The 24399-nt window shown below is 38.6% G+C and overlaps 1 protein-coding gene across 1 annotated transcript in view; it reads right to left on the bottom strand.

The window, feature by feature from the left end:
• Nucleotides 1–366: 366 nt before the first annotated feature.
• The window catches only part of LOC105042201 (protein SPIRRIG), a 40373-nt gene continuing 16340 nt past the window's right edge, over nucleotides 367–24399 (bottom strand). Inside the window, exons 7-19 of the mRNA XM_010919321.3 lie at nucleotides 21319–21510; nucleotides 21149–21214; nucleotides 16242–16356; nucleotides 14893–16058; nucleotides 14037–14736; nucleotides 13819–13921; nucleotides 12590–13689; nucleotides 10847–12497; nucleotides 7620–10676; nucleotides 4592–4900; nucleotides 4204–4510; nucleotides 3914–4060; nucleotides 367–2110 (exon numbers count right to left, since the gene is read on the bottom strand). Coding sequence (XP_010917623.1) covers nucleotides 956–2110; nucleotides 3914–4060; nucleotides 4204–4510; nucleotides 4592–4900; nucleotides 7620–10676; nucleotides 10847–12497; nucleotides 12590–13689; nucleotides 13819–13921; nucleotides 14037–14736; nucleotides 14893–16058; nucleotides 16242–16356; nucleotides 21149–21214; nucleotides 21319–21510 — 10068 coding nt within the window. The 3' untranslated portion in view covers nucleotides 367–955. The remainder of the gene's footprint in view (nucleotides 2111–3913; nucleotides 4061–4203; nucleotides 4511–4591; nucleotides 4901–7619; nucleotides 10677–10846; nucleotides 12498–12589; nucleotides 13690–13818; nucleotides 13922–14036; nucleotides 14737–14892; nucleotides 16059–16241; nucleotides 16357–21148; nucleotides 21215–21318; nucleotides 21511–24399) is intronic.

Here is a 24399-nt window from a genome sequence, read left to right as displayed (position 1 = left end):
AAAAAGTTCATAATTCAGAGATTAACTCGTCACTTGTACGTTGGATGAGCTGCGCCAAACTATTGGACTCACCCAAATGCTGGACTCGACCGAACGCATCCAGCCTGGAGTAGAGCATGAGATGATCCAGTCCAATCTTCCTTTCTTCTGATGACAGGAACGAGACTTGTTTACTTTGCATCATAATCTCAATCCAAAAAGAGAAAAGGAAGGAACACTCTGGCTCAACTCATGCTCAAACCCGAGTCAGTACTTTTCTGTCCAAACAAGTGCAAGGTTTTCTGTGAGGCTGTTTTCTTTATGTAAAAAAAAAATAGAGGGAGCACATACTTGCATCTGAGAGACTGATGAGGAAAGACGACAACCTTTGACCTACATCATCCACAAAATAAGCTGAATAAAGGGTGCCAAATAACACCCTCTCAAAGAATGAAGACAACAAAAAGTTGAAGTCAATCAATCAATGTTCATCACTCCCACCCCACCATCATACTTAATCCCTCACAAGACATCATGGTCCCAATACATTCTATACTCATCCTATACAATTTTGCACGCACGCACTGGTTACCACTTATATACAGCAAAACAGGTAAATCCAGCAAATGGTGCACAGCATAAAATTAAACCAACTCCCTCCTCTCCAAGCATTGACAGATTAAAAATTGGTGATGTCTCTGTTTGTTCCGAGTACCTCCCTTCAATCTGTTAGCAGTTATGGATATGCCATATTGTTGTTATCATTTCTGTTGCATCGGCTTATTAGAACTCTTGTGCAGCCCTTCCAAAAAGCCCTTGTTTTATGTATCATGTCTCGCCAGCTCTTGACGATGCTCTTCACTCAAAACAGGCATCAGAGTCAACAAAACCTAGTCCGAATCAAAGGATCCAGATTGCTGAGGTATCTAGCATCCGAACTTGTTCAAGTATCATCACCCTTGGCCATGGGATGCTCTCAAGCTGCTTCTGGTACGGTCCAAGACAGCAGGTGTCCAACAGCATCCCCACTCAGCAACTGCTTAAGGTCGGATGCAAGATGAAGTGCTGTAACTGGATGCTTGTGGGACTTGAGTACCTTGTGAAGAACCAACTTATACTCTGGTGCCCTGGTTAAGCCCAACCCACCCATGCCATTGACTGGAGACAAGCTCCTTCCACTTGCTTCCTCAGAAGAACAATGCACCATCTTCCAGATCTTCACTGCCCCACTTTGGTGACCTGTTACATACCAATTCGTATCCAGCCAATCGGAGTGCATTGGGCTTGTCACTGACAAAATAAGATCAGAAGGGAGTTGTGAGGTGTTCACAACTGCTAGGCAGTCTCCGTTGATGCTCCACACTGCAAGGAGAATTCCGGCAGCAGTCAGAATCTCCCCCGTGAGATCATTCACATGGACAGCCGACACTCGTGCCGAGAACAAAGGGAGCTGCTTCACAAAGACCAAGTTGGTCAGATCCCATAAGATGACGGTGCAGTCTTCAGATCCAGTCACAATCAGTGAGTAAGGCTGGCTAACATAAAGGCATGTTATCCTGGCGGTGTGCGCACAAAAGGCACGCTCCAATCTCGGGCGGAGTTGACCACGGACCCCATCTTTGACAAATCTCCAGACTGCAACCACTCCGTCATCAGCCCCAGTGACCAGAATCTGACCATCATGACTTACTCCAGCGCACTGGATCTGGTTCCCTCCATGAAGGTTCTCATGAGTGGAAAGGAGTCGATCCTGGTCATAGCTCATTATTCTCAAGCTTCGATCAGGAAACCCCCATGAGATGTACTTGCTGTATGTTACCGGCTTAAGAATGCTATTTGTTCCAGCAATAAGAACCTTTTCATGGAAAGTAACAAGCTGAGAGATTGATGAAGAGACCTTTCGATTCTGCTGGGAGACCAAATGGACACAGTATCGGAGGGGATGAGGAAGCGATTTTTTGTCAGTTCTTCTCTTCACATGGGGCTTGAGAAACAACTGCTTTGGGGTCTGACCAAAATGATTGATTTGGGCCAGAATAGATGCCTTCATGGTAGGGTCTGTAACTGAATCTATGTCAACACTTCCCTCATAAGTGTAGTGGTAGAAAACATTAACAGCTTCTTCAGCTGCCTGCATAAATAGGAAAAGAACAATAGTTATGAACCACTATGAAATCCACATGCAAATGTAATATGTAGCAGATATCAGGCTAGAAACTAAAAGTTGACCAAAGAAAATGTATATGAATTAGAGATTGACTAACAGTTTTAGTTATTGTACTGGCTGGTTCACTATGCCAAATTAGTCGTGGGTGTATCTATTTCTATAACACCCTTCTACACTGTTCCAGAATTATTACAATATTTCTGAAGAGCACAATGCAACTACCAGTTAAGTCAAGTTCTAACAACAGTAAAAAGAAAAGTCATTTCTTTTTCACTAATAAGTTCTAACAACAGTTAAAAGAAGTCATTTCTTTTTCACTAATCCTTATTTGACAGGGTCAGGGCCTTGGTTTAACTATCATTAAGAATCCTTTGTCTAATTTCTGAAGTCATATATCCTGACACCACATTTTCAGAAATCCAAAGAACAAGACCACCTAAGCCAGCTATGGAGTTGATTCCCATAACCAAAAAGCTAGATGGAAGGTTGATATAGCTATTTTTTGCCCCATTACCATAAACATCATTTGCACTCTGTTCATACAATCATATGCAATTGCATGAATATATAGAAGTTATATGCAGTGTTTAGAAAGGCATTGGTGTAAGGCAAGGTGCATGCTTTCAATAAGATAAGGCATACATCTAGTGGTGTAAGGTGTAAGCTTCATCAATGTTTCATTCTCACAGAAGATACAAGAAAAGTTTCATACACGTAAAGGAATATAAAAATTGCATTTGGACTTGCAGGACATATCAAGCCCAACTAAGTGTGCGCACCTCAATTGTGCAATATTGTGATGCACATCTATCAGAAATTAGCTATTTTGTATGATATAACCAACATGTTGTAAAGCTCAAAGTAAAATAACATGTCCTACCATACTGATGTCCATAGAAACAAAAATATTGGGTGAGGTATGGGTTGAGGGTGCAGCTTTTCTCCTCCCATAACATGGTGTTAATGCACGTACATATTTTAATGTCCTGTATCAGTTTCTTTTTTTAATGTGTAAAATGGTTGTGAAAGTTAGAATTGCAAATTACTCGAAACTATGCAACACAAATGTAACATTGCTCCTAGCTTAGATATCTAAAATAATCTAAATCCTTTTCTAATATAAACTTAGACGAGCTCATATGTTTAAGATGTGTTTTATATCAGTGCGCATGTTAATATATCAGTTGTGAACTTAAAACCATAAATTATTTCAATGTCTGCAGGTTTCGAGTCTTGGCATGACACAGCATATAAGCATTGGCATGCTAGCCAGCCCAGACCCCATAATGCAACACGTTAGTCCATTCATAATAAGGATATCTATACAGAGGTCATGGCCAAGACTTAAAATGCTTATGGTGATGGGATACGAATGGATGGGAAAGGATTCAAAGATCTAATTCCTAATAATTTAAACAAACATTTGGTAGTCTGTTATGGTTACCATGTAATTGCTAAAACCCTAAAGGTCACAGTCATAACATGTGAAAGAATAGGAGGGGAAAACATTGCTATCTTTTGTAGTATGGCAGTTGTTATGACGAACTAAAAACAAAAGGAATAGCATTTTTGCTTTTAGTCCACTTTAGTTATGGTGGTGGGATGGATCACTAAAAAAGGGTTTTGTTAGCTTCAAGTTACATACCCAGATAATGGCTTTTGCTACAAGCTGGAAATGAAGTGGCCAACTTTTATGCCATATTAAATGATCCAGATTTTAAGATATTGTAATTGTAGATCATGGATTACAAATAAGGAGTTACTAACCTTCCCCCTTTGTTTATATCCAAAAATGAGGTCTATCCAGTGATGCAGATTCTCAGAAACATAGTCAGATTCCAAAGCTTCCCGGTGTTTCCTTATAAACTCCCTGGCACTGCCTTTGGCCCAAGGGGGCAAAACAACATCATCAACCTGAAAGACAGGACATTGTGACTTCATGTAAAATTTACATAAAGCACTTACACTAACAACTGCGAAAAATTTACATAGTGCATTTAAACTAATCATTAAAAAGTTCAAACAACAGAAGCCCTGGTGTCTTTTATAAAATATACCTTTTCTCCTGACTGTTTTTCTCCCAAGTCGAGATTAAATCGATTCTCCAAAAATTCAGGCATGTAAAAAAATTCAGGAATTAGTTCCTTCACATCTGATGTGTTACTCTTTCCTGCCGCACTGGACCACGTATCTTTCACACTATTGAATAAGCGATCAGCATGGTCAAACTGACCACCTTGCAATTTTTGGTTTTCAGCACTTAACGGCGGCAGCCTTACAAGATAGAAAAGAACAATCCCAGCACTAGAATAATGAGAACCATAGTGAAACTTTGGAACATCAGGGTCATCCCAGCTTTCATATCTAAGAATAGATAAGAAACAGTCAGACTAGTTGGTGACGAAAATAACTTAAATCAAACTTAAATGGCTATCACAAACTAACCTCTTCTTGAATTCATCCTCTCCCTCTACCGTTTGGCATCCCATTGGTTTGTCAAGTTTACGGAAAGTTCGAGGGTTTGTCAAATCCAGAGTTTCACTCTCATAATCTGCAAGAACCCATGGAAAAACTGGATATTGTGTGAGATCACTATACCCCCTTCCAGCAAGAGTGTTTAGATGCATTAGGTACTGGAAGTTGCTTATCTCTCCATTCTGCCACCTCTTTGAAAATGACTTGGCCAATATTTTAAAAAGACGGCTTCCCTCGTTGCTTTCTTGTTTTGATGAGCCTGAAATTGTTATATCTAACCTGTTGAATAAATGCTTGTTAGTATTCTATACAATTTATTGATTCAAAGTTTCAAGTCATGAGCATATATTGCAGACAATTGACAGAATTGCTAGCCCAAATATAGCTTTGAGATATTGGCAGAAAGTAAACTATGTGAAAGCATTGACCAAATGTATATGGGGTTAAAAGCATACAGCAAATTTAGGTCACAAATAACTGATAATTCAGACCATATCTTGCAAACTACACCAAGAAAAAAGTTGAGAAAGGCTATGTCATCCAACATAAAAGCTATTTCAAATCTCCATGCCTTTGTACAGGTTCTCTTCAGTCTTCTTTTCCTCTTTTCTGTCACTTCCACAGGGATCTGAGACCCTATAAATCATAAATCCTCCTCTTTCACATGATCACAATATCTCAAGGAGCTCTCCATAAAATGTAGCTCTAATTAAGGGACTGGACTTAATGGTGAGCACTTTAGTTACTAACTGAATTTTTAAATGAAATAAAAAAGGACATGTAAATAGTATACAGCTTTATAGTACATGGGGAATCTTAGGAGATAGTTCACTAGGAAAGACAGCAGACAAGGTACCACATGTGTTAGGAATAGGATTGATAGCATTTCCTTGCCAAAATAAAAGAAGTATCGTCAGAATTCATCAGCTGGAGATAAAGTACCATTAGATGTGGCAAAAGGTCATGAGGAAAATGCCAGGTTTCCCATAAATCATAGGGAAATAAGAGAAAATAACCTTCTTTAGAGGTTGCCAGGGGCTAAAGCCTTGCAGGTAAAGAAAGTGTCTGTATTAGGATTGCATGCACAGGAATTTTGTATGACAAAATTAATAAATATGAGGTTGGCGGTAGTTCCTTGATTTCATTTTTGGATGGACTTATTCAGGCTTTCTAGGTATCAAGTTTTGCTTTGTCGATAACTCAGCACCTAACAAGCAAAGCCTGAAGTTAGAGACTATTGAATCGATCCCAGTTTACCTACCAAACAACAAGTTTTAGTCACGAGAATTTTGTATTTAATTAGTCATGCAAGTTCAAACTAATTTATTGAGAAGTTGGGTGTCAAAAGAGATGATGACTCATATAATTGATCATTTTTAACTCTATTTTCTACTTCTGTTGTCAAGATCCCTCTATCAGCAAAGCTCAGGTTTGAACTTGAGTTTGGAATTACTCAAAAAAAAAATGAGATAAAGAGCATCCTAGCGCATGCAGCTTCCACCACTGGGAGGTCTGTAAAGAGTCATATGTATGCAGCCTTATCCCTGCATGCAGAGAGGCTGATTTCCATGTTTTGGACCCACAATGTCCCGGTCACAATGGGGCAACCTTAGTGTTGCTCCAAGGTCCTCCCCCTATTGGCAAATAATAAGATATAAAAGAAGGATAAAAAGTCTTCAACTTGCTTGTAAATGTCAACTTTAGTTTATAGTCTGGGACATGATTATAATTCTTTTGCTTGCTGTTTGATGACATTCATATCAATTGTGTGGCATTTATGGGACCATTTGGGGAATTACTGGTCATATCAAGTACCGCATTCTCCCTCTCCCAAAACTTATGGTAAGTTTAGCCATAAAAACGCCAATGATGCAAGCAAATATATGATGCATACTCATACAGATAGTCAATAATACCGAAGATATTGATTTACAAATTCAAGCTTAACGAACATACTGAGCTTTATGTACAAAAAGATAAAAAAATACTTATAATATGATCATGAGATTGTGCACCAAATTATTCCTAAGAAGAATGAAAGCAGATTATGCTTAGACTATTATAAATCTTGAAGATCAACCACATATTGCTTCAGATGCTAGCGCTCCTCTAATAACAACAGCACCAATACTGACAAAAATAGTAGTACTACCGGTGGTAGTCATTAACAATAATATTAATAATAACAATGATTATAAAAAATTACTATGTTTTTCAACAATTCTATAGTTCTACAGTACACATTTTGGCACAAAGCTTCCCTCAAAGTATACCACTTCAACAAAAAGTTTGTCATGGTTCTATCTTCTATGGAGTCTCACGCAATAATGGTGTTGGTTTCAACACCACCAGCAAATGGAAGAAAGAAGAACAATTGACAGCCTTTAAAGATAATTATCTATAACTGCAGAGAATCATGATCAATTTTGTAGCCATCACAAGGCAAGCTACCAAAAGCAATCCATAGCTTTTTCTTTGTCATGGATAAGGGTTAGAGAGACGTGCAACAATGGTAGCATTCGATAATAGCACGAGTGCAAGCATGCAAAGATTCTTAGAGAACCAAACAAATATGCTAATCAGGTAGAGGAAAATTAACTTGTCATGTGGAATGCGAAAAAGCCTGGACAGGCATGAGCTAATATGGTAGAGTTCTATTCTCTTTGTTTCTAGAAGGAAGACGAAAAACAAGACACACACATGTATACAAAAGACAACTGAATTGATGGGAGATAAGGTGTTCAATAGCAGCACATGTTTCATTTAGAATATTATGTGATCAAAAAACATGTTTAACACTTAAATAAATGCATCTGCAGACAGACAATTTAAACTAAATTCATCAATCTATATCTACCGCATAAATTGCATCAAACTCAAACACTATATAACCATCAGCTTTTGTCTCAACCATTCGAGAAACTTGAGTAATATGTCTGCAAGGAAAATAGATCAAAAGGTAAATTAGTAGAAGAAAAGGCCTGTGCAAGAAACATACATGCTATTCCGTGGGAGATTCATAGCAATCAAGTTTTTGAACACTTCCTCCCTCTCCTTCTTGTGGAAAACCAGAAGATCATTACATCCATCCATGCTAAATATCTCAATAGCAACAGGACGCAGCTGGTAATCACGTTTAAGGAGTTCATGAACACTATCAAATTTCCACATATGCCATGGGTGTGGCAGATTTCCACTACTGCACACCTTCTCCTTACCCCAAGCACCCCCATTGTATGCCCATGCTCTTCCACCAACCAATGTCTTAGCCATCATGCCCCATGATGAAGGTGATTTTGACTGGAATTCACTGCTTCCTGAGACATCTTTCTTCACACCCAGAGCTTGGTCAATCACAGAGAGATCATCTTCACTACCCTTTTCACATATGCACCCAGTATCATCAATATAGAAGTTTTCAATAACATATAAACAGAGATCTCCTATAAGAAATATACCATCATGCTTGTCGAGACCTACAACACGTTCACAATTATACCTGAACCTAATCTTTTCAGAAGGTTCAAGATAGGGCCTGATAAGATATTCACCATTATCATGTAACTCCTTCTCTGGCTTCTCTTCAGATGCTTTCACATCATCAACCCTAACAGAGGATGATTGCCTTGGAGAACCTAGATCAGATTTCATATTGAAGCTCTCTGTTATGTGTTCAGAATAGGCGCTTGACTTGACACCAAACTCCATAGCAGAGTGAAGACTTGGTTCATTTATACTGCTCGAACGGTCATCATTCCACCCTATCTGAGCAGAAATTGGGATTTCAGCATTAAACCTTTCTTCTTTGAATGGCTCCTCATAGTCACCACCATCTAAATACTTCTGATTATCACCATCAGACAAAATATTAAAATTTGAATTTTCATCAGATCCAGATGTACCCAGACCACTTTCATGCTTTTCCATAACAAGCTTTGCATCTTCCAGATCAAAACCTCTGGAAAGAACATTTTGAATTGTATCAACTTTTAGTTTGCAGCGCTCAAGCTTCTTACGCATTCGATATGGTCCTTCAATAGGACAGAGCTGCCATTCTGGATCTTGTCGAATAGGAAAAATTCCTCTTTCATGTATCAGTTGCTGGAGCTGAGTTTGCCATTCACTCTCAGCATGAAGAACCCATCCATATTTATCTTGACGAATGACTCTAAGTTCAGTGGACATTAGGTCTCGAACCAATTCAAGAGCATATCTTCGTTCATTTATCTGCTCCCAGTGTTTTAAGTCTAACTTTGCAGCATCCCTTGATTTTCTACCCATTTCTCTCTTCCGTCGGACTTCCATGCCCTTTATTCTCACCCCAGGAAACTTTGCTGACCCAGCAACATATTGTACCCACATAATAGAAGCACACTGCTCCAAGACCTTATTGATAGTTTGCTCAGAGCTCTGAAGCCATTCAAAAAACATGGAGGGATTTCCAGTCAATAATTTGTCAAAACCCCCATGCAGAACATCCAATGTTTGTCCCTGGTTTGGTTTGGAAACAAGGAAGTCCTCAAGTGTGGGCCGACGATGCAATAGTAGATACTTAATGACATCCACTGCCAGGTTTTTGGCTGTTGGTCTCTTGTCATGCAGAAGAGCAATTAGATTTATACAAAGACAGCAAATCAAATCAGTATCAAGATTGCTTGGACACAATATAAGTCGCTTGTTAGCAATTAACAGCCGCAAAACTGTGCATATATCGATAGAAGACTCATCTTCTGATGCTTTGATATGTAAGCCTTTCCCACCCTCTGCCTGAAAGCCCAAACCTAAAAGCAGATCGTCCTCACCAATGGATTTCAGGAATAAAGGCAGAAAACAGTACATGATCATGCGGTTTGTGTTTTTCAGAATGGCAAGAATATATGCCTCAAGTTGCCTGGTTCCCCTTGCAATGGACAATATACCTTTTCCCACAGGTGCTGCTTCTTCAATACGGCCATCTTTATTTGCAAGCTGTAACATGGACAATAAAAATTCCAGCGTTCTTAATACCCCAACTGGCTCAGGAAAACAGCCCATATATATGCGATCCACAACCATCCAGCAAAGTGAGTCCAAATTTACAGACCAGCGATACTTATCAAGTCTCTTCTCATCTTCTTCATCATCACGCAAAAGAAGCCTTTCCAGGAAGTTCATCAATCTACTTAGACATAATCCTTGGAAAACTAAAGCAGATTCCACATCCACATACAGAGGAACAGCCTCCAAAATGCCCTCTACAAACTGGCTTGCTTTCAATTGTTCCGAGACAATATCAGCAAGAACTTCTGCAACAAAATCTAAAACAGCAGTAGCTCCAGCAGAACAAGGGCCACCTCCATAGCCTGAATCATCAATTTCAAGTAGCAGCTTTGGATTTATTGGGAAGAATGTGTTTGCAGCAGATGATTCTTGTGAATGCATTCTTAAATCAGGAGATGCATCATATTCATTCACAGTTATTGAAGATCCCATGGATGGAGTAGCCGTTTGTACTTTTGCATCACTGTTACTGCTTGTGCTGCCAAGCCAAGATGTTAATGCCACCACAGGAGAAGCAGTTGGTGTCACTACAGATTTGGAATTTGATTTCTCTGAAGGAACAGGAGAATCAGGCACATTCATAGATGTGGAACTAAGGGAATCTGTTTGTTGTAAGGGATCTGAAGTCCTATTAGAATCCTGATATTTAACTTCAAGAGGAGCATAGGGACTAACTGGGATTTGCCTGCGGCTTTGCTCATCAGAACTTTGAAGAATTTGGGAATCTTCTCGTCTGAAAGGTTTGCTAAATTCCACAAGTGACAAATGATCTCCTTTGACTTCATCATTACTTGATAGATAATTCTGCAATCTGAGCATATCTTCAGAGCTGGTACTTTTCTGCTCATAAGGAAAGCTTCCTATACTCATGGAGGCTTTAGTAGACTGCTCCTGCTCCAAAGGCAAGCTAGAGAATGTATTTTGAGAACTTTCATTATCATCAACATCATTCAAATTCTTCTCATCTGGTGCCACAGTTGTGAGATTTTTTGCCATCTTTAATGCGCAGTCAGCCCTGAAAAGCAATAGTACCATTGGTCATACAAAAATGAAGGGTTGAGCAGGCTAAATACAAAACATAGGATCATGACTTCAATGTAAAAGCAATAAGGAGCCTCCAGTCAATGAAATATTATTTGCAGTCAGGAGGGATAAACACATAGCTAAGAGCATCTGGCAACAAACCTTACACAAGAAAAATATAGATCAACACAGCTTTCAAGAAATTCTGTTCGCCTGCATACAGCAGAGAAAGGGGAGCACATTTTTGCCAAGTCAACCATAAACCGTAATATTGAAGTAGCAGCAGCTGGGGCTGCTGCTTCCCCACCCATTAAGCGTGCTGCATATGTCTTATGCATTAGAGCTTCACCTTGCAGGTCACCTGTCATGTCTGTTGTTGCTTCTACAAGCTCTGCGACTAAGGTACCATTGAGATGTGAAAGATTACCATTTTGATAGGCGAGCATTGATTGCATGCTCAACCTGTCAAATGTAGCTTTTGCCATAGCAATTATTGTTTCCAACAACTCAACAAACTTCAACTCCCCATAGTTTCCATCACTAGGCATAAGGGCATGGAAGTCAAGCATGCGAACTTCTGGCACCCTTGGATAGACAGCCTTCCCAAATATCAAACAGAAAAGGATGTAGTATATTTCAGGAGAATCATAAAAGCTTACAAGCACACGTGTCAACCCTTGGTAACCTCCACTAGTTCGGAATTTGAAAGCAAATGTAGGAGAAGAAGCAAGGCACACTCCAAGAAGAGTCATGATCCATCTCATACTAGTCGGATGTACAGCTTCATCAAGAAAATAAGTAATCAACTTGGATGAAACAATTTTATGCCATTGCTCAAGCAACTCTTCACCGTTAATAGTGACTTGTAAATCAATAAGCATCTCCAATAACATGTTCCTCACAATTACATGCTTTCCCATAGTCTCTCTAACAATCTCATTGCGTGGAACCAGTTGTGGAGGATCAAATGTCATGATCACAAACCTGACAACGAGTTCCAACTCAGAAGCTAAAAACCCATCCTCCAAAATAACACCCAGCAACACTACCAGCTTCTCCAAGACAGGAACTTCCACATCACCACGTTGCAGAGTTACAAGTAAATGCTGGACAAGGTTAATTCGACGTAAGATTGTCAGGTTATGATTCCTGTACCAGTGCATAGATACCAGGCGTTCAAGAAACCCAAGCAGTGCAATTTGAATCGAAACAGGTGCAGTAACCCACAATGTCCAGTCCAATAAAACATGCTCTACCATATCAGCATTTGATAGAACGATGCAGTTTGAATTTTCTTCCGACAAATCAGTATTCTCAAGCTCTGAAAGATGACTAAAGGAATCCTTTTGTCCAGAGAAATCATCCAGATCTCCATGGGATCCAACTGAAGATATTTCATCAGAAAATTTCGGCAATGATAAATCCTCAAAGCTGGACACAGGGGATGTTCCAACAGGGAAACTTACAGATCGATTTACTTGAAATTTTTGAGGTTCAGAAAATGAGGCTTCACATGCAGCAATCTGGAAGAAAATCTCAAGTGATTGCATGTCAAACAATGACATCCTGCGGTGCAAGAAGAGTGCAAGCAGATGGTACCCTCTCAAGGCTTGCATGTCCTTCACATTCTGAGGACTCTGGTTAAGCGAACATGCTAGTAACTCCAGTGCCATGTGCAGCATGTCCCTAGTTTCAGCAGCTTCAACAAGAGCAAGCACAACAGCCATTCCACCAACTATGCCAATACAATCTCCAATTGTGCATTGATTGCAGATGTAGATATCACCATTAAAACGACCATAGCGTGGTATACCTGTAAATTAAGGAAAGAGGCATTGATGTTTGCATATTCCAGAAAAGAAAATATGATGCTATAAGATAAAATGGACTAAAGGGTCTACACACCACCAATAGGGGAAGCAGCAGCTGACATTGGATCAACAAGATTGAGCAAGGACAATGTCCCAGATGCCCGAAAAGCTTCTGAAGATGTTCCATCAAATGCAAATATGAGTTTCTTTCCAGAGAGCTGTAAAGAAAGATTTGTCAACCTTTCCAAATCCCACACAATCCCGCTGCCATCTGCTTTAGTTATTGCTTGTTTACTAGAACCATCAACCCGCTGCACATTTGAAGCCAAGGACAATTCAGCTTCCAATGAATCTAGGATTGCCATACTACCCCCACCACAAGCCTTGTTCGGGACAAATCTTAAAAGATCAGTATCCTGGAAGAGCCCTCTATATCCTCGACCAAGAATATACATGAAACAAATGCTGCCTGATGTGAGCACCTCCTCAAAGAGATAACAAGAACGAAGCCTCCATGATAGTTCAGTAACTTTTGCACGAGCAATTGGTGTGCCAACAGTAACTTGCAATGATTTACCAAATGGAGATGGTGAGTACCCAAGCTTGCCTGTGTGTACTAGCTTTCCATTAAGATAAAGATATGCTACACTGGCTTGGAAGAGTCCAGCTAATGCATTAGGCTTACTGTGGACAACTGCAAGGTGATGCCACCGTCCTTCATCCATTTCTATGACAGGAAATGACAGTGAGCAGGAGTTGCTTGTTGCGAGGGTTAAGACACCATTGTCTTGGAGGTAGAGTTCTGCATAAATTGTGTTGGCATCATCCACCGCACCAACGGAAAATATGCGCAATACTTGTCCACCAGAAGTGCTCCTCCTCCCCGAACCAGCCTTAGATACCTGTTCTGATTCTTTAACTTGACTTTTCAAGAAATTTTGATACTGAAACCAACAGACAAAAGAATACCCAGCAGCAGGAGGCCATGTTCTTTCTCCCAAGGACACCTGAATAGATGCATGACCAAATTTGCCCATGTCCATCTCAACAAAAGGAGCTAGAGAAACATTCTCCGACCTCATGTCTTCCATCTGAATTAACTTCTTCATCATATCAACAAGGAGATAGCCTGAATTTTTCACTTTTAGTTGAAGAATGCATCTTACGAGCACTCGAAGCTCTGAAGAAGACAGCCTGATATTAAAGCATGACATGTTATTATAAGTGGAAAATTAAATATCTAGTAAATAGACATAATTAACTAATGGCATAGATATATCTTCTTTAGACATAGTATATGGACATATCAAGCATGAAACCGACTTGTATGCTCCAAGGACCTCCACAACCCGTAAAGCATGTGTAAGTAATGGAGATGAGCCTTCAAGAAATGGGCTGATTGTCTCCAGTAGAAGGCCAATGCATCCTAAATGGTGAAAACACAAATAAGAGATGGATTGTCATTATCATGCATTATTTTATTAAATTTAATTTTTTTTTTAAAAAAAAACCCTCAAAAGATGGGAGCATTTGCTGCTTACCAGCAGAAGTCAAATTCTCCTGATTGAAGGGACCAGCATGGGCTAGCTTCGCAATGAACTTAAGTATATCCAGCTGCACTTTTGGAGTAAAGAGTAATAAAGAATGAATCAGCACACCAACAGCACTTGCATTATATATCCTCTCTCTGTCAAGCCTAGAGGAGCCAAGTAAGGCACTTGAAATAAAACTTGACTCATCCTCAAATGTATCAGATGAAGAAGCTCTCTCAGTTGGTAGAACAGCAGGTGGAAGAACAATCTCAAGTGCAAGTTCCAAGAGCAACTGGATAACCTGTTTTTCACAATCCACAGAAAGCAAACCAGACTCACACAGAAGATCATAAAAAGTTTGCGATGACATGATTGTGTGCAGCCTCAATCGATTAATGGCATTATTGTACACTCCAGCTGTTATAGCTCGCATGAGAAAACTGAAAACCTTCATATGAGCCACTAAAGACAATTCAGTGTCTGCCTGCTCGCCACTTTGAAAACTATGCAATGTTGTCAATAAAAGGGAAAATCCAGTGGCTTCTCCAAAAACCCGCTGTGCTGAATTATTCGACCCAAGTATACGCCATAATGCACCCAAAATATCACAGTTTGCATCACTCTGAAGTTTGTATTGAGATCCCAAAATGCTTGAGACCATCCCACTCTTAAGAATCTCAATCAGTGCCCCTAGTTCTTCTGGATGAGCCTGGCAGGAACATATAGGATATTATCTATGGGAGGAAGAGAACTGGCATCATCTAGTTCAACTCAAATACTTCTACAGAATTCTAAGTTACAAAGAAAAAATCCCACATGAAAAATCATTTATTTCTGTATGGAAAAATCAGAGATGCATACAAACCTGAAAAGCATCTTCAATTATTAGACATGATAGCACCCGAAGAACCCCAGAACGATGGTTATCAGATACCAAGAAAGGGAGAACAATGCTGACCCCATTAGATGATCGGAATGATAGTTGGTTAGCTTCAGCTCTCTTTAGTAAAGAGAAGAGACAATCCCATGCTATAGCAATTGTGCCCTCATCTTCAAATATAGGAAACTTTCCAGAACCAGAACCCACTAATTTGGATGAAGAAAGAATTGTATCTTTGTTATCCATGTGTTTCTTGAAGCTATTTGAACTGAACTTCCTCTCTAAACTTCTAGGAGTCTTATTTTGCTGCTCTACTCCAGAGAAGAACTTGTGCTGCTTCAGATCATCCAATAGAACTTCCAGAATGCCTACTTCCCTCAGAACTTTCTTATACTGCTGATCAAAAGATAGAAGCTTTACAAAGAAAGCAAGAATTGTATGCTTCAGGCTAGTAGTAATTGGTTGCTGTAATAAGCAGCAAAGGGAAAGCAATTCTTGTTCAGGAATACAGTTCACAACAGTCACAGCATATTCTAATATTTTCAGAATGTTTTCCTGCAGTGATGGAGGAAACCCTGCCATATTAAGGATGAAAAGAGGCATCGTCCGAAGTTGTTGACACAACTTGTAATTCTCAAGATGGCTCGAAAATATTTTAAACATTCTATTCAACACCTCTGCCTGCAGTTCTACATTGTCTGCCTTCAGAAAGATATCTTGCAGCATCTGAATAGCTTCAAGATCTTTAATCTTAGTATTGCTATTTTCCCAGTTCTCGTCATTGAGCTTATCAGCAGAAGGTGTACGGCTTCTGCTATGGCCCGCAGCCTTGCTATAATTAGACTTTGAGGCTTTCCCACCAACAGGTTCAACAGGACCTGTTTGTGCTAGATTGACAAGCACATCAAGTAGCCTGGATAGTGCTGGTGAGAGACTGAATAGTGAGCTGTCCCCTCGGCCTTCTTGTTGTGCCAATTTATAAGATGGTTCCAGACCATCCGGTTCAGAAGTCTCCTGAGCTGCAGATTTTAAACTAGTAGATTCACCAAGCTGATTCTTCTGCAAGCCGGATAGCTTTAATGCAAACTGAACAAGAAAGTGATAGCCATGGGCATTATGAATATCTTCCCTGAGCCTGACAGCACCAGCCTCTACAAGAAAAAACATAAAGAATAAAAGATAAATCCTTCCTAACCATTGGTGCAAAGGACAAAGCTTTTATACTTTAAAGAACCTAAAGCTAAATCATATTGCCCCAAGAGTCTGTGGACTACAGAATGAAGCTAAATATAGAAACTTATATATCACAAGAGGAAACATCAGCAAATATTTACCAGGTCTGTATGACAGTTCGACGCATTCAAGTAGTAAATCTACTATGCCCATGGTGTAAGCAGAATCACCTTTCTCAGAATCGAAATCTTTCACAGCCATTAGAAGGACTTTTATCTAAACAAAAGATCAGTAAACCACCTGATAAGATGGGAAAAATAGAAAAGAAGGCAGCATAGAAGATTGATAAAAAAACAGGACGAGATGTATAGAAGCAAATAGGTTATTTTTAAAAAAAAAATCAGCATACAAGGCAATCTACTTCCTCCCAATTCAAACAACCCTCATCAGAAAATATTAATAAAAACCATTAGATAAAAGGATGATCCACGACAACAATTTTTTTTTAAGTTCTAGGTACCTGAGAATAGTGCCTATTGTTTTGTAACACAACTACAATCATAACAAACAGCTCCTATCCCAATTATTTGGTCGGTTTTATGAATCATACTCCATGGCTATATCCATAGACAGAATTAGCTTTTTCCAAACCCATACAAGTTCCACCCTTGTTATTTAAGCCACTGCCACATTAACTAACCCTTAGATACAATGCTCTTTTGTCAGCATCTCTTTGAATTTTTATACCTCCTGACAATACCTCCAAATTAATTTTTTGTCTCCTCATGCATCCTCCAGTGTAATAAGTAATAACCTAGAACCTCACCCAAAAGGACTAGCCAGAATGCAGTAATTCAGTTCCTTGGACTTGTATAAATACCCAAGATCTCCCGCACAATCAATGTGAGACTAAACCTGCATGGGTCCTCACATACTCCACCAATTTAAGCCTTGGAATCCTTCCCATGCTAATGGTCCAATCTCAAACACACTCACAAACAAAGCATAGATACCGTGACCAGTCCGTGGTTGGCCCCAAAAGGGCCTGTCTGGCTGCCCCCCCTGTCAACATGGGACACGGGTCAAGTTCACTTTGATACCACTTGTAATAACCTAGAATCTCACTCAAAAAGACTAGACAAAAGGTATTATTTGAGGATGTCTTATTTAAGTGCCCACAATCTTGCTGGTGCACAACTAATGTAAGATTAAACACATGCCTGTACAGGTCCTCACATCTCATGGTACTATTTTTAACTCAACCAGATAAAGGATGGGAGTAGAACAGGTAACCAAGCGTTTGAGGGGCATGGTTCAATGTGATGAAAGTACTAGAAATCAACATAAGCTTAAATTAGATTACCAAAAAGAAAATTCAAATTACAGGTCTTCTGGTATTTTTCTCAGACCAATAACCACATTTTTATGGCAATAATTTTAATGGGAGGCTAGATAGTGGCATAGAATCGGATTAAGGAATTGTTAGTCTACAACTTAGCCAAAAATTTAATGCATCAGTATACAAGATTAATCAATAATGCAAATTTGCAAGAAAGTGATGGAAACTTTCTATGGGACCAGAATTTGACTAGTGTTGAACTACCAACACTAGAAGAAATAGAGGAATTATGCAGGGAATGTAGTATCAAGCATGGTCACAATACTCACCATATTTTTCAAAAAAAGTCATGAATTATTTGTGATTTTCATACTACCTGAACAGCTCGTTTTTTTTTGCCGCTGTTCATGAATTGGTCGTCAAATATTCATAAAAATCATGTGAATAAATCACATAACAGCAGATGATTTGGGCATCATTGTTTATTAAAGGTGCATGGAATACAGATAGTTAGACATGGCAGAGCCTTAGGAAGGATGAAAATAAATAAAACAAGCAGGTGGATGGGATGGAGTTTGAGGAAAACATAAATACACTAATAGGAAAGTAAACAGATGGACCCCACCATCCATTGGCTTGCTCCATGCCTCTCTCCTCATCTGCAACAAAATGTTCCCTTTCTGCTTTACATCATTAAATTATTCCCTTGCATATTCAAACTGTTTAGCACTCTTTATTTCCCACAATGTGAATACGAAAAAAAAAAATCCTAAAACTCTTACACATTTTTTCATTTTTTTCATTGGGATAGAAATTAACCAAATAAAAATTCTTAAATAACTGCATGCATGGGTATTTATACTTATTTTTTTATTTTATATTTCTCAAAATTTTCTGAATTTACCAGTTTTTTCTGAATCCCAAAGTTCTGAACCCAATCGAATTATTCTGAAATGCCAAATTTGTGACTACGGGATTGCACTCCAAAGACAGTTATTTCTTTTGGGGGTTGGTTCATTCTTTTACCAACTTACAATTTAGGTAACAATTTAACTAATAGTCTAGTTGGATACATATATTCCTAGATCACCGAAAAGTTAGCAAGAGCATACCGGTCTTACATAATGGGCGAGGCTATTGTAGCCAGACTCCCCTAATTTTCTTTCTTAAGCTTAGTAGTGGCCTATCATTGGCAACGGTTCTGGGATATGGAACCGCCGCCTCTCTCTCTCTCTCTCTCTCTCTCTCTTTCTCTGTGTGTGTGTGTGTGTGTCTAGCACATCCTACTCCACTTTCTGCAATGCTGAGACATATAATCCCACTTTTTATAGATACAGGCTTCTAACATCAATCATGATGAGTTCTTATTATGGGGTGAATAGTCACATGCCTGGGTGGCAGGCCCCCTATAAGCAAAAATACTGGGCTGCTAACCAAGACTTTCTGGAGTTATTCATCTGCAATCATGTTAGTTTAGCATTGCTCAATCTTTAGTCAGATGCTCCTATCGAACAAACCACATGGATTCACATGTCCAACACTGCTATGTAGATCTAAAATTTGATATACAAAGGCTTGACCAAAAAATTAATCAATCACAAGTCCAGCACCACAAACTAATATTTGAAGTTCCCGCTACAATGGCCGTTAGCTTCCCCATGAGACACATAAACAAGTGTTATGAAAGGGTTATTTTCAAACAACCATTGGTAAAGTATGTTACGAAAGGGTTTCATGTACACAAGCTTGACCGAAAATTTAATCAATTATTAGTCCAGTGCTATAAATTGATATTTTACATTCTCACTGCAATGGCATTTAACTTCCCCATGTGACACATAAATAAGCATTATGAAAGGGTAATTTTCAAACAACCATAGGTAAATTATATTATGCTCAATTTCTTAACCTGGATTTGGAAGTTTATAATTGTATGGGAAATTGTACAATTGATAAATTGATAATATACATGTGTCCTTGTTTATACCATTGATCAACCATGATCCTGTCCTTGCAAGTTAACATTATATGGTTTCCATCTGTTTCATGTTGGTTCCTCAGATCTGACTGATGCAGAAAAGAAAACTCTTCTCCCTGATCAATGCAGAAAACCAAAGCACTAATGCTATTGTTTCATTAGTTAAAAGTATGTGACCATTTGGCTCTTTGGCTTGTAATCTGTGCTCAACAATGAAATAAGCACCCCCCCCCCAACCAAAAAAAAAAAAATCCTACCTTGCCTTCTAACTTCTAAATTATTCATCTAAACCTTATTAAGATAAGTGGAGTCTTGGAGGAAAGCTGCCAAATCACATAAGCAACAGCTGTCTAGATAACAAAGCAGATTTCTTTTCTCCCAATTGATCAGCACCAATTTACAAAGGATTGGCACAAAGTCTCAGATACTGGTCAGTACCATACCATACTGACTGGATGATACCGTACTGTAGTGGTACCAAACTGGTATGCAAACCCAATACCATACCGACAATCTACACCTCACAGTCTCATACTATATTGCATACTGATACTGTAATAGAATAGTACCGCCATACCAATATAGGGTCCGGTACCAAGATACCGAACCTTGGATTGGCATCAAATAGTGTTGGAAAGTTATCAAACCTCCGTGGATTATACTTTGATCCATAACATGGACATCTATATATCTAGAATCCAGCTTGCCAGTTAAAGATATGGCTCAATCACCTTTTCTCAAGCAGCTGATTTTTAAAAACAATTGATAGAAATTTGATAACAGATCAGATAGTCTAATGGTATCTACACCTCAAAAGTGTCAAAAATGCTAAATTATGTAATTAAAAAAAAAGAGTAATTACAGCATCAGGACAAAATAAGTTTAACAACACAAAATTGCATACATGACCTTGTATGCATGAATTGTGGTTTTTACATGATATAACTTCTGTATATATTAAAATTTCTTTACGTTTACTGGTTATTGAAAATCATCAGTGCTGTCAAAATGCCTTGGTGGTCCTAGGATGTGGCCCTGCTTAAATGCCTAGGTAGAATACCTAGGCAGTCATGTGGGCCACTGGAGTTAAAAATTCCTCAAGGTATACCAGATTTGTATAATCAAATTATGACAAATATAATCATTGTAACCTATGGCCTCCCCACTCTCTCTTGTTCACTGCCCTAGATCCACCACTCATGTTGGAGAGGAGGGTTTAGATTATGAGAGGCCTGCATAATGGAAGCCTGTCATTCTATAAGATGAGGGAAGACACAAGTTGGAGGTTGCAATCTTAAAAGTTAAAAGTATGGAAGTCTTTAAGTGGTTTCATATTCACCCTCCAAGACTTAATGTAGCACAAATTACCAAACAGTAGATACACTTCATAAAATATGCAGGAAGATGGCTGAAATTTAAAGTGTTCAATAGATTTAGAATAGGTGTCTGCCAAGTAATAAAACATCTGACAGGTAGCCAGCAGCCATCCACCTAGCAGCTTAGAAAGTGCCAGGTGCCTAGGCGGTTTCCTGGCACCTAGGCAGGACCGACTTGGTGCTTAGATGGCAGCTTATGACAATCTTGAAAGTCATGACCTCAGCTTGCATAGGATGTGTAAAGCAAAAAGATGCTGTATAAGCGTAGGCTTAAAGTTATGTTACTATCTATATAACATAATAATACTTATTATTTAAAGCCACTCATTTAGCATACAGTGCAATGATTGGAAAGTCAAAAGGAAAGAAACACACCAGATGATGTTTGTGTATATATTTTGCTGTGCTTCCATTGTCATTGACAAGAAGGAGACTAAGTATCTGTATTAAAATCAAAGGAAATGCATTAGAAAATTTGAGATGTGATTCAAGTTTCTTGTCAAATTCAAAGAAGTTGCTATTAAATATGTGTGAAACAAAAAAACCTGCATAGCATGTCGATGAAGTTGAATGGTATGCAAAGGAATAAGGCCCTCTTTAAACTGAGCAAATACATTCAAAGAACCATTTGCAACCATATGAAACAGAAGCTGAAGTGAGTCATCCTCTATCAAACTCGGAGCAGCTGAAGAATGGCTTGCTAATGCCTTCATAATATGCACTATGCTTCCCTCAATCTGCATGGAAAGCAAATATCAAAAGTTAGTCAAACCCACATAATATCGGAACTGTGTATACAAAGATTAGGTGTACATGCAGATCCTTGTTAGTGAATGTGAAAGAAATGGAGACTGACATACATGATTCCAATAGAACCAAATCAGGGTGCAATTGCAAATGTAAAGATAAATTTGCAGAGAATATTTTCATGTTAGTAAGACTTGAAAATATAGCAATAGGGCATTAATTATGTGAAGGCAGTTAGCACAGTGTTCTGTGACTGTCAAATGCCAGAAACTTAGAACAGTACAAACAGCCATCTTGCTAGATGGATAGGATAAATTAGGTTATTTCAACCTGGAGGAGCAAGATTTACATCTTTGAAGAAACAGGCAGAATGGAGGCAAGGTGCTCAAATTAGAGTGTCCTCAATGTACTGAAATTTAAGTCTCTGGCAAAATAAATAGTTACAGACTTACAGCCCATTTTCAAGCTTTTCTTTCACAAATTCTCTCAAATATAGCACATGTCCAGGCAGTGTCACATATTTTTCTTCCAATCCAGGTTGTACAAGAAGAGTGTATGGGAACATATATGTCACACCCAATTTCATGGCACCATAAATTGCTACATCATCTATACAAATTTCACAACCCATTTAAGAGTTCTTATGATATTTTTTTCCCAAGAAGGTTTATCACAACATGACAGCGCTTAGCTAGTTGTCACTGCCCCTGGTATATTAACTAAGACAATCTTCACGTAAGTGTCCCCACATTGGTTAATCATAAAAACTTAAACCCTCCACTAGCAGCTAAAGAAACATTGAAATTCAAGGACACCGACTGAAATCCAGTTCTCAAAATATCAGCAGTTCTGAGATGCCTGAAAAAGTCATCAATCTGCTTGATATGCTCGGCCCTACATAATAAGCAATGTCACCAGAACTAAACAGAAACAAGGAAAACTAAGAGTGATGCCATCACATATAATTTGTTGGCACCAAATCACCAAGTTCCTACTATTGTTGATTTTGTGAAGCTAACTAAACCCAACAATGCAGTTTCATCTAAGGGACTAAGCACATCACAATATATTTATCTATGACCAGAAAACTACTATCATCAACATTTGTGATATTTAAATCAACTGACCAAACACAGCTTCCTGAAGTGTGAAGGCCAGCAAATTCCACTGACAAGAAGAAAAAGAGTTCCTTCTCATGTCCATGAGATAAATATTAAAATAGTCACAATAGTAGTTATTATTCTAGCCACAAAAAGTTTGTCTTTGTCCCACGGCAAGTTAAATTGATATTGTCTGGATGGTGGGTGATGTTACAATTGATTAGGATACATATGCTTCACATTTCAGAGTGTTGACTATAAAACTCAACCATATCTACATCACTATGGTGACAGCTTTATCAAAGTATATGTCACTAGTTTAAAAGAGGTGGCAACTACAAAAATGTCACTCCAAGTTAAATTTCATCAAAGAGACATTTTGAACTTCTTAATCAAACCAGATTGTGATCAATCAACAGTCTACAGCTTAAGTCAATCACATTAATATCCTATAGTATGCAGAATGATAATATTTAGCTTGATCAGAACTCATATGGAAATCTGGACTCAGAGGTTTATCACTCATAAAACAATATACATTATCGATCATTATTGATCATCATAACATTTCAAAAGATTCCTACTGAAGAAAAGATACTTATTGCAAGAGATTTAGGTGGGCATTTGGGGAAATAAAATATAGGTTTTGAAAAGGGTGAATGGATCTCACAATTTTGAAGATAGAAACAAGGAAAGAGATGCCAGATTAGAGTAAAGGTTAGCTTGGAAGCTATTTTCTTCTTCAGAAGTTAATGAGAAATATCGAGAAAAAAGAAATGATCTTCCTATAACTTTTAATGATTTAGTGTAAGCATATGATAGATCCCTAAAGAAGTCTTATAGTGAGTGTTAGAAAAGAAATGAGTATTCATTAGGCATATTAATATGATTAAGGGCATGCAAAATGGAGCAGTGAATAGTGTGAGAACTACTAGTAGTAATACTAGTGAGTTTCCAATCACAACAATTTTACATCAAGGATCTGCTCTAAGTTCTTCCTTTTTTACGCTAGTTATGGATGAGCTTGCTAGGGCATATTCTAGAGTCAAGACGATATTCCTTGATGCATACTATTTGCTATTGATATAGTCTTAGTGGATGAAACTAAAGTCGGAGTTAATCGTCAATTAGAATTATGAAGATGTGTATTAAAATCTAAGAATTTTAGGTTAAGTAGGACCATGATGGAATATATGGAATGTAGTTTTAGTAAAAATAGAAATAAAGATGAAGGTGGGGTGATAATTGAGGATCATGAAGTTCCTAAGAGTGATTATTTTTAGTATTTAGGATAAGGAAAGATTGAAGAGGATATTATTCAAGGAAGATGGAACCATTTTGAACCACTAGCTTTGGGATGTACCAAAATGTACCAATGGCGGACCGAGATGGTTCCAACAATGAAATCCAGAAACCAGCAAAGGAGAAGAAGGAGAAGAAGAAGGAAAGAGAGGAAAAGAGAGAGAGGGAGGAGGGGGGAGGGAGAGGGAGGGTGGCGGATTGCCAGTGAAGGCCCGTGGAGGGCCGGGAGCCACACGAAGGGTCGAAGGAGGCCTTCACCTTTAGTTCCCCAATTTTGTTCGAGACAAGATTCCCAAAGGGAGGGCCCTTTTTAATTTTGAGAATTTTAAGTGAAGTCAGCAAAGGTTTGAAAATTAAGGGTTTGAAAATTTAAAAAAAAGAAGGTTTTTTATGTTGAAAAATTAAGTGAAGTCGACGTCCACTTCACAAAAATTTCTCGAAATTAAGAAGGGACCACCCTCCGAGACTTACATGCAA

The sequence above is a fragment of the Elaeis guineensis genome, chromosome 3 (genome assembly GCF_000442705.2).
Source record: "Elaeis guineensis isolate ETL-2024a chromosome 3, EG11, whole genome shotgun sequence".
Classification (NCBI taxonomy): domain Eukaryota; kingdom Viridiplantae; phylum Streptophyta; class Magnoliopsida; order Arecales; family Arecaceae; genus Elaeis; species Elaeis guineensis.
Note: the sequence above shows the minus strand (reverse complement) of the source record. Positions and strands in the feature narration are given on the sequence as shown.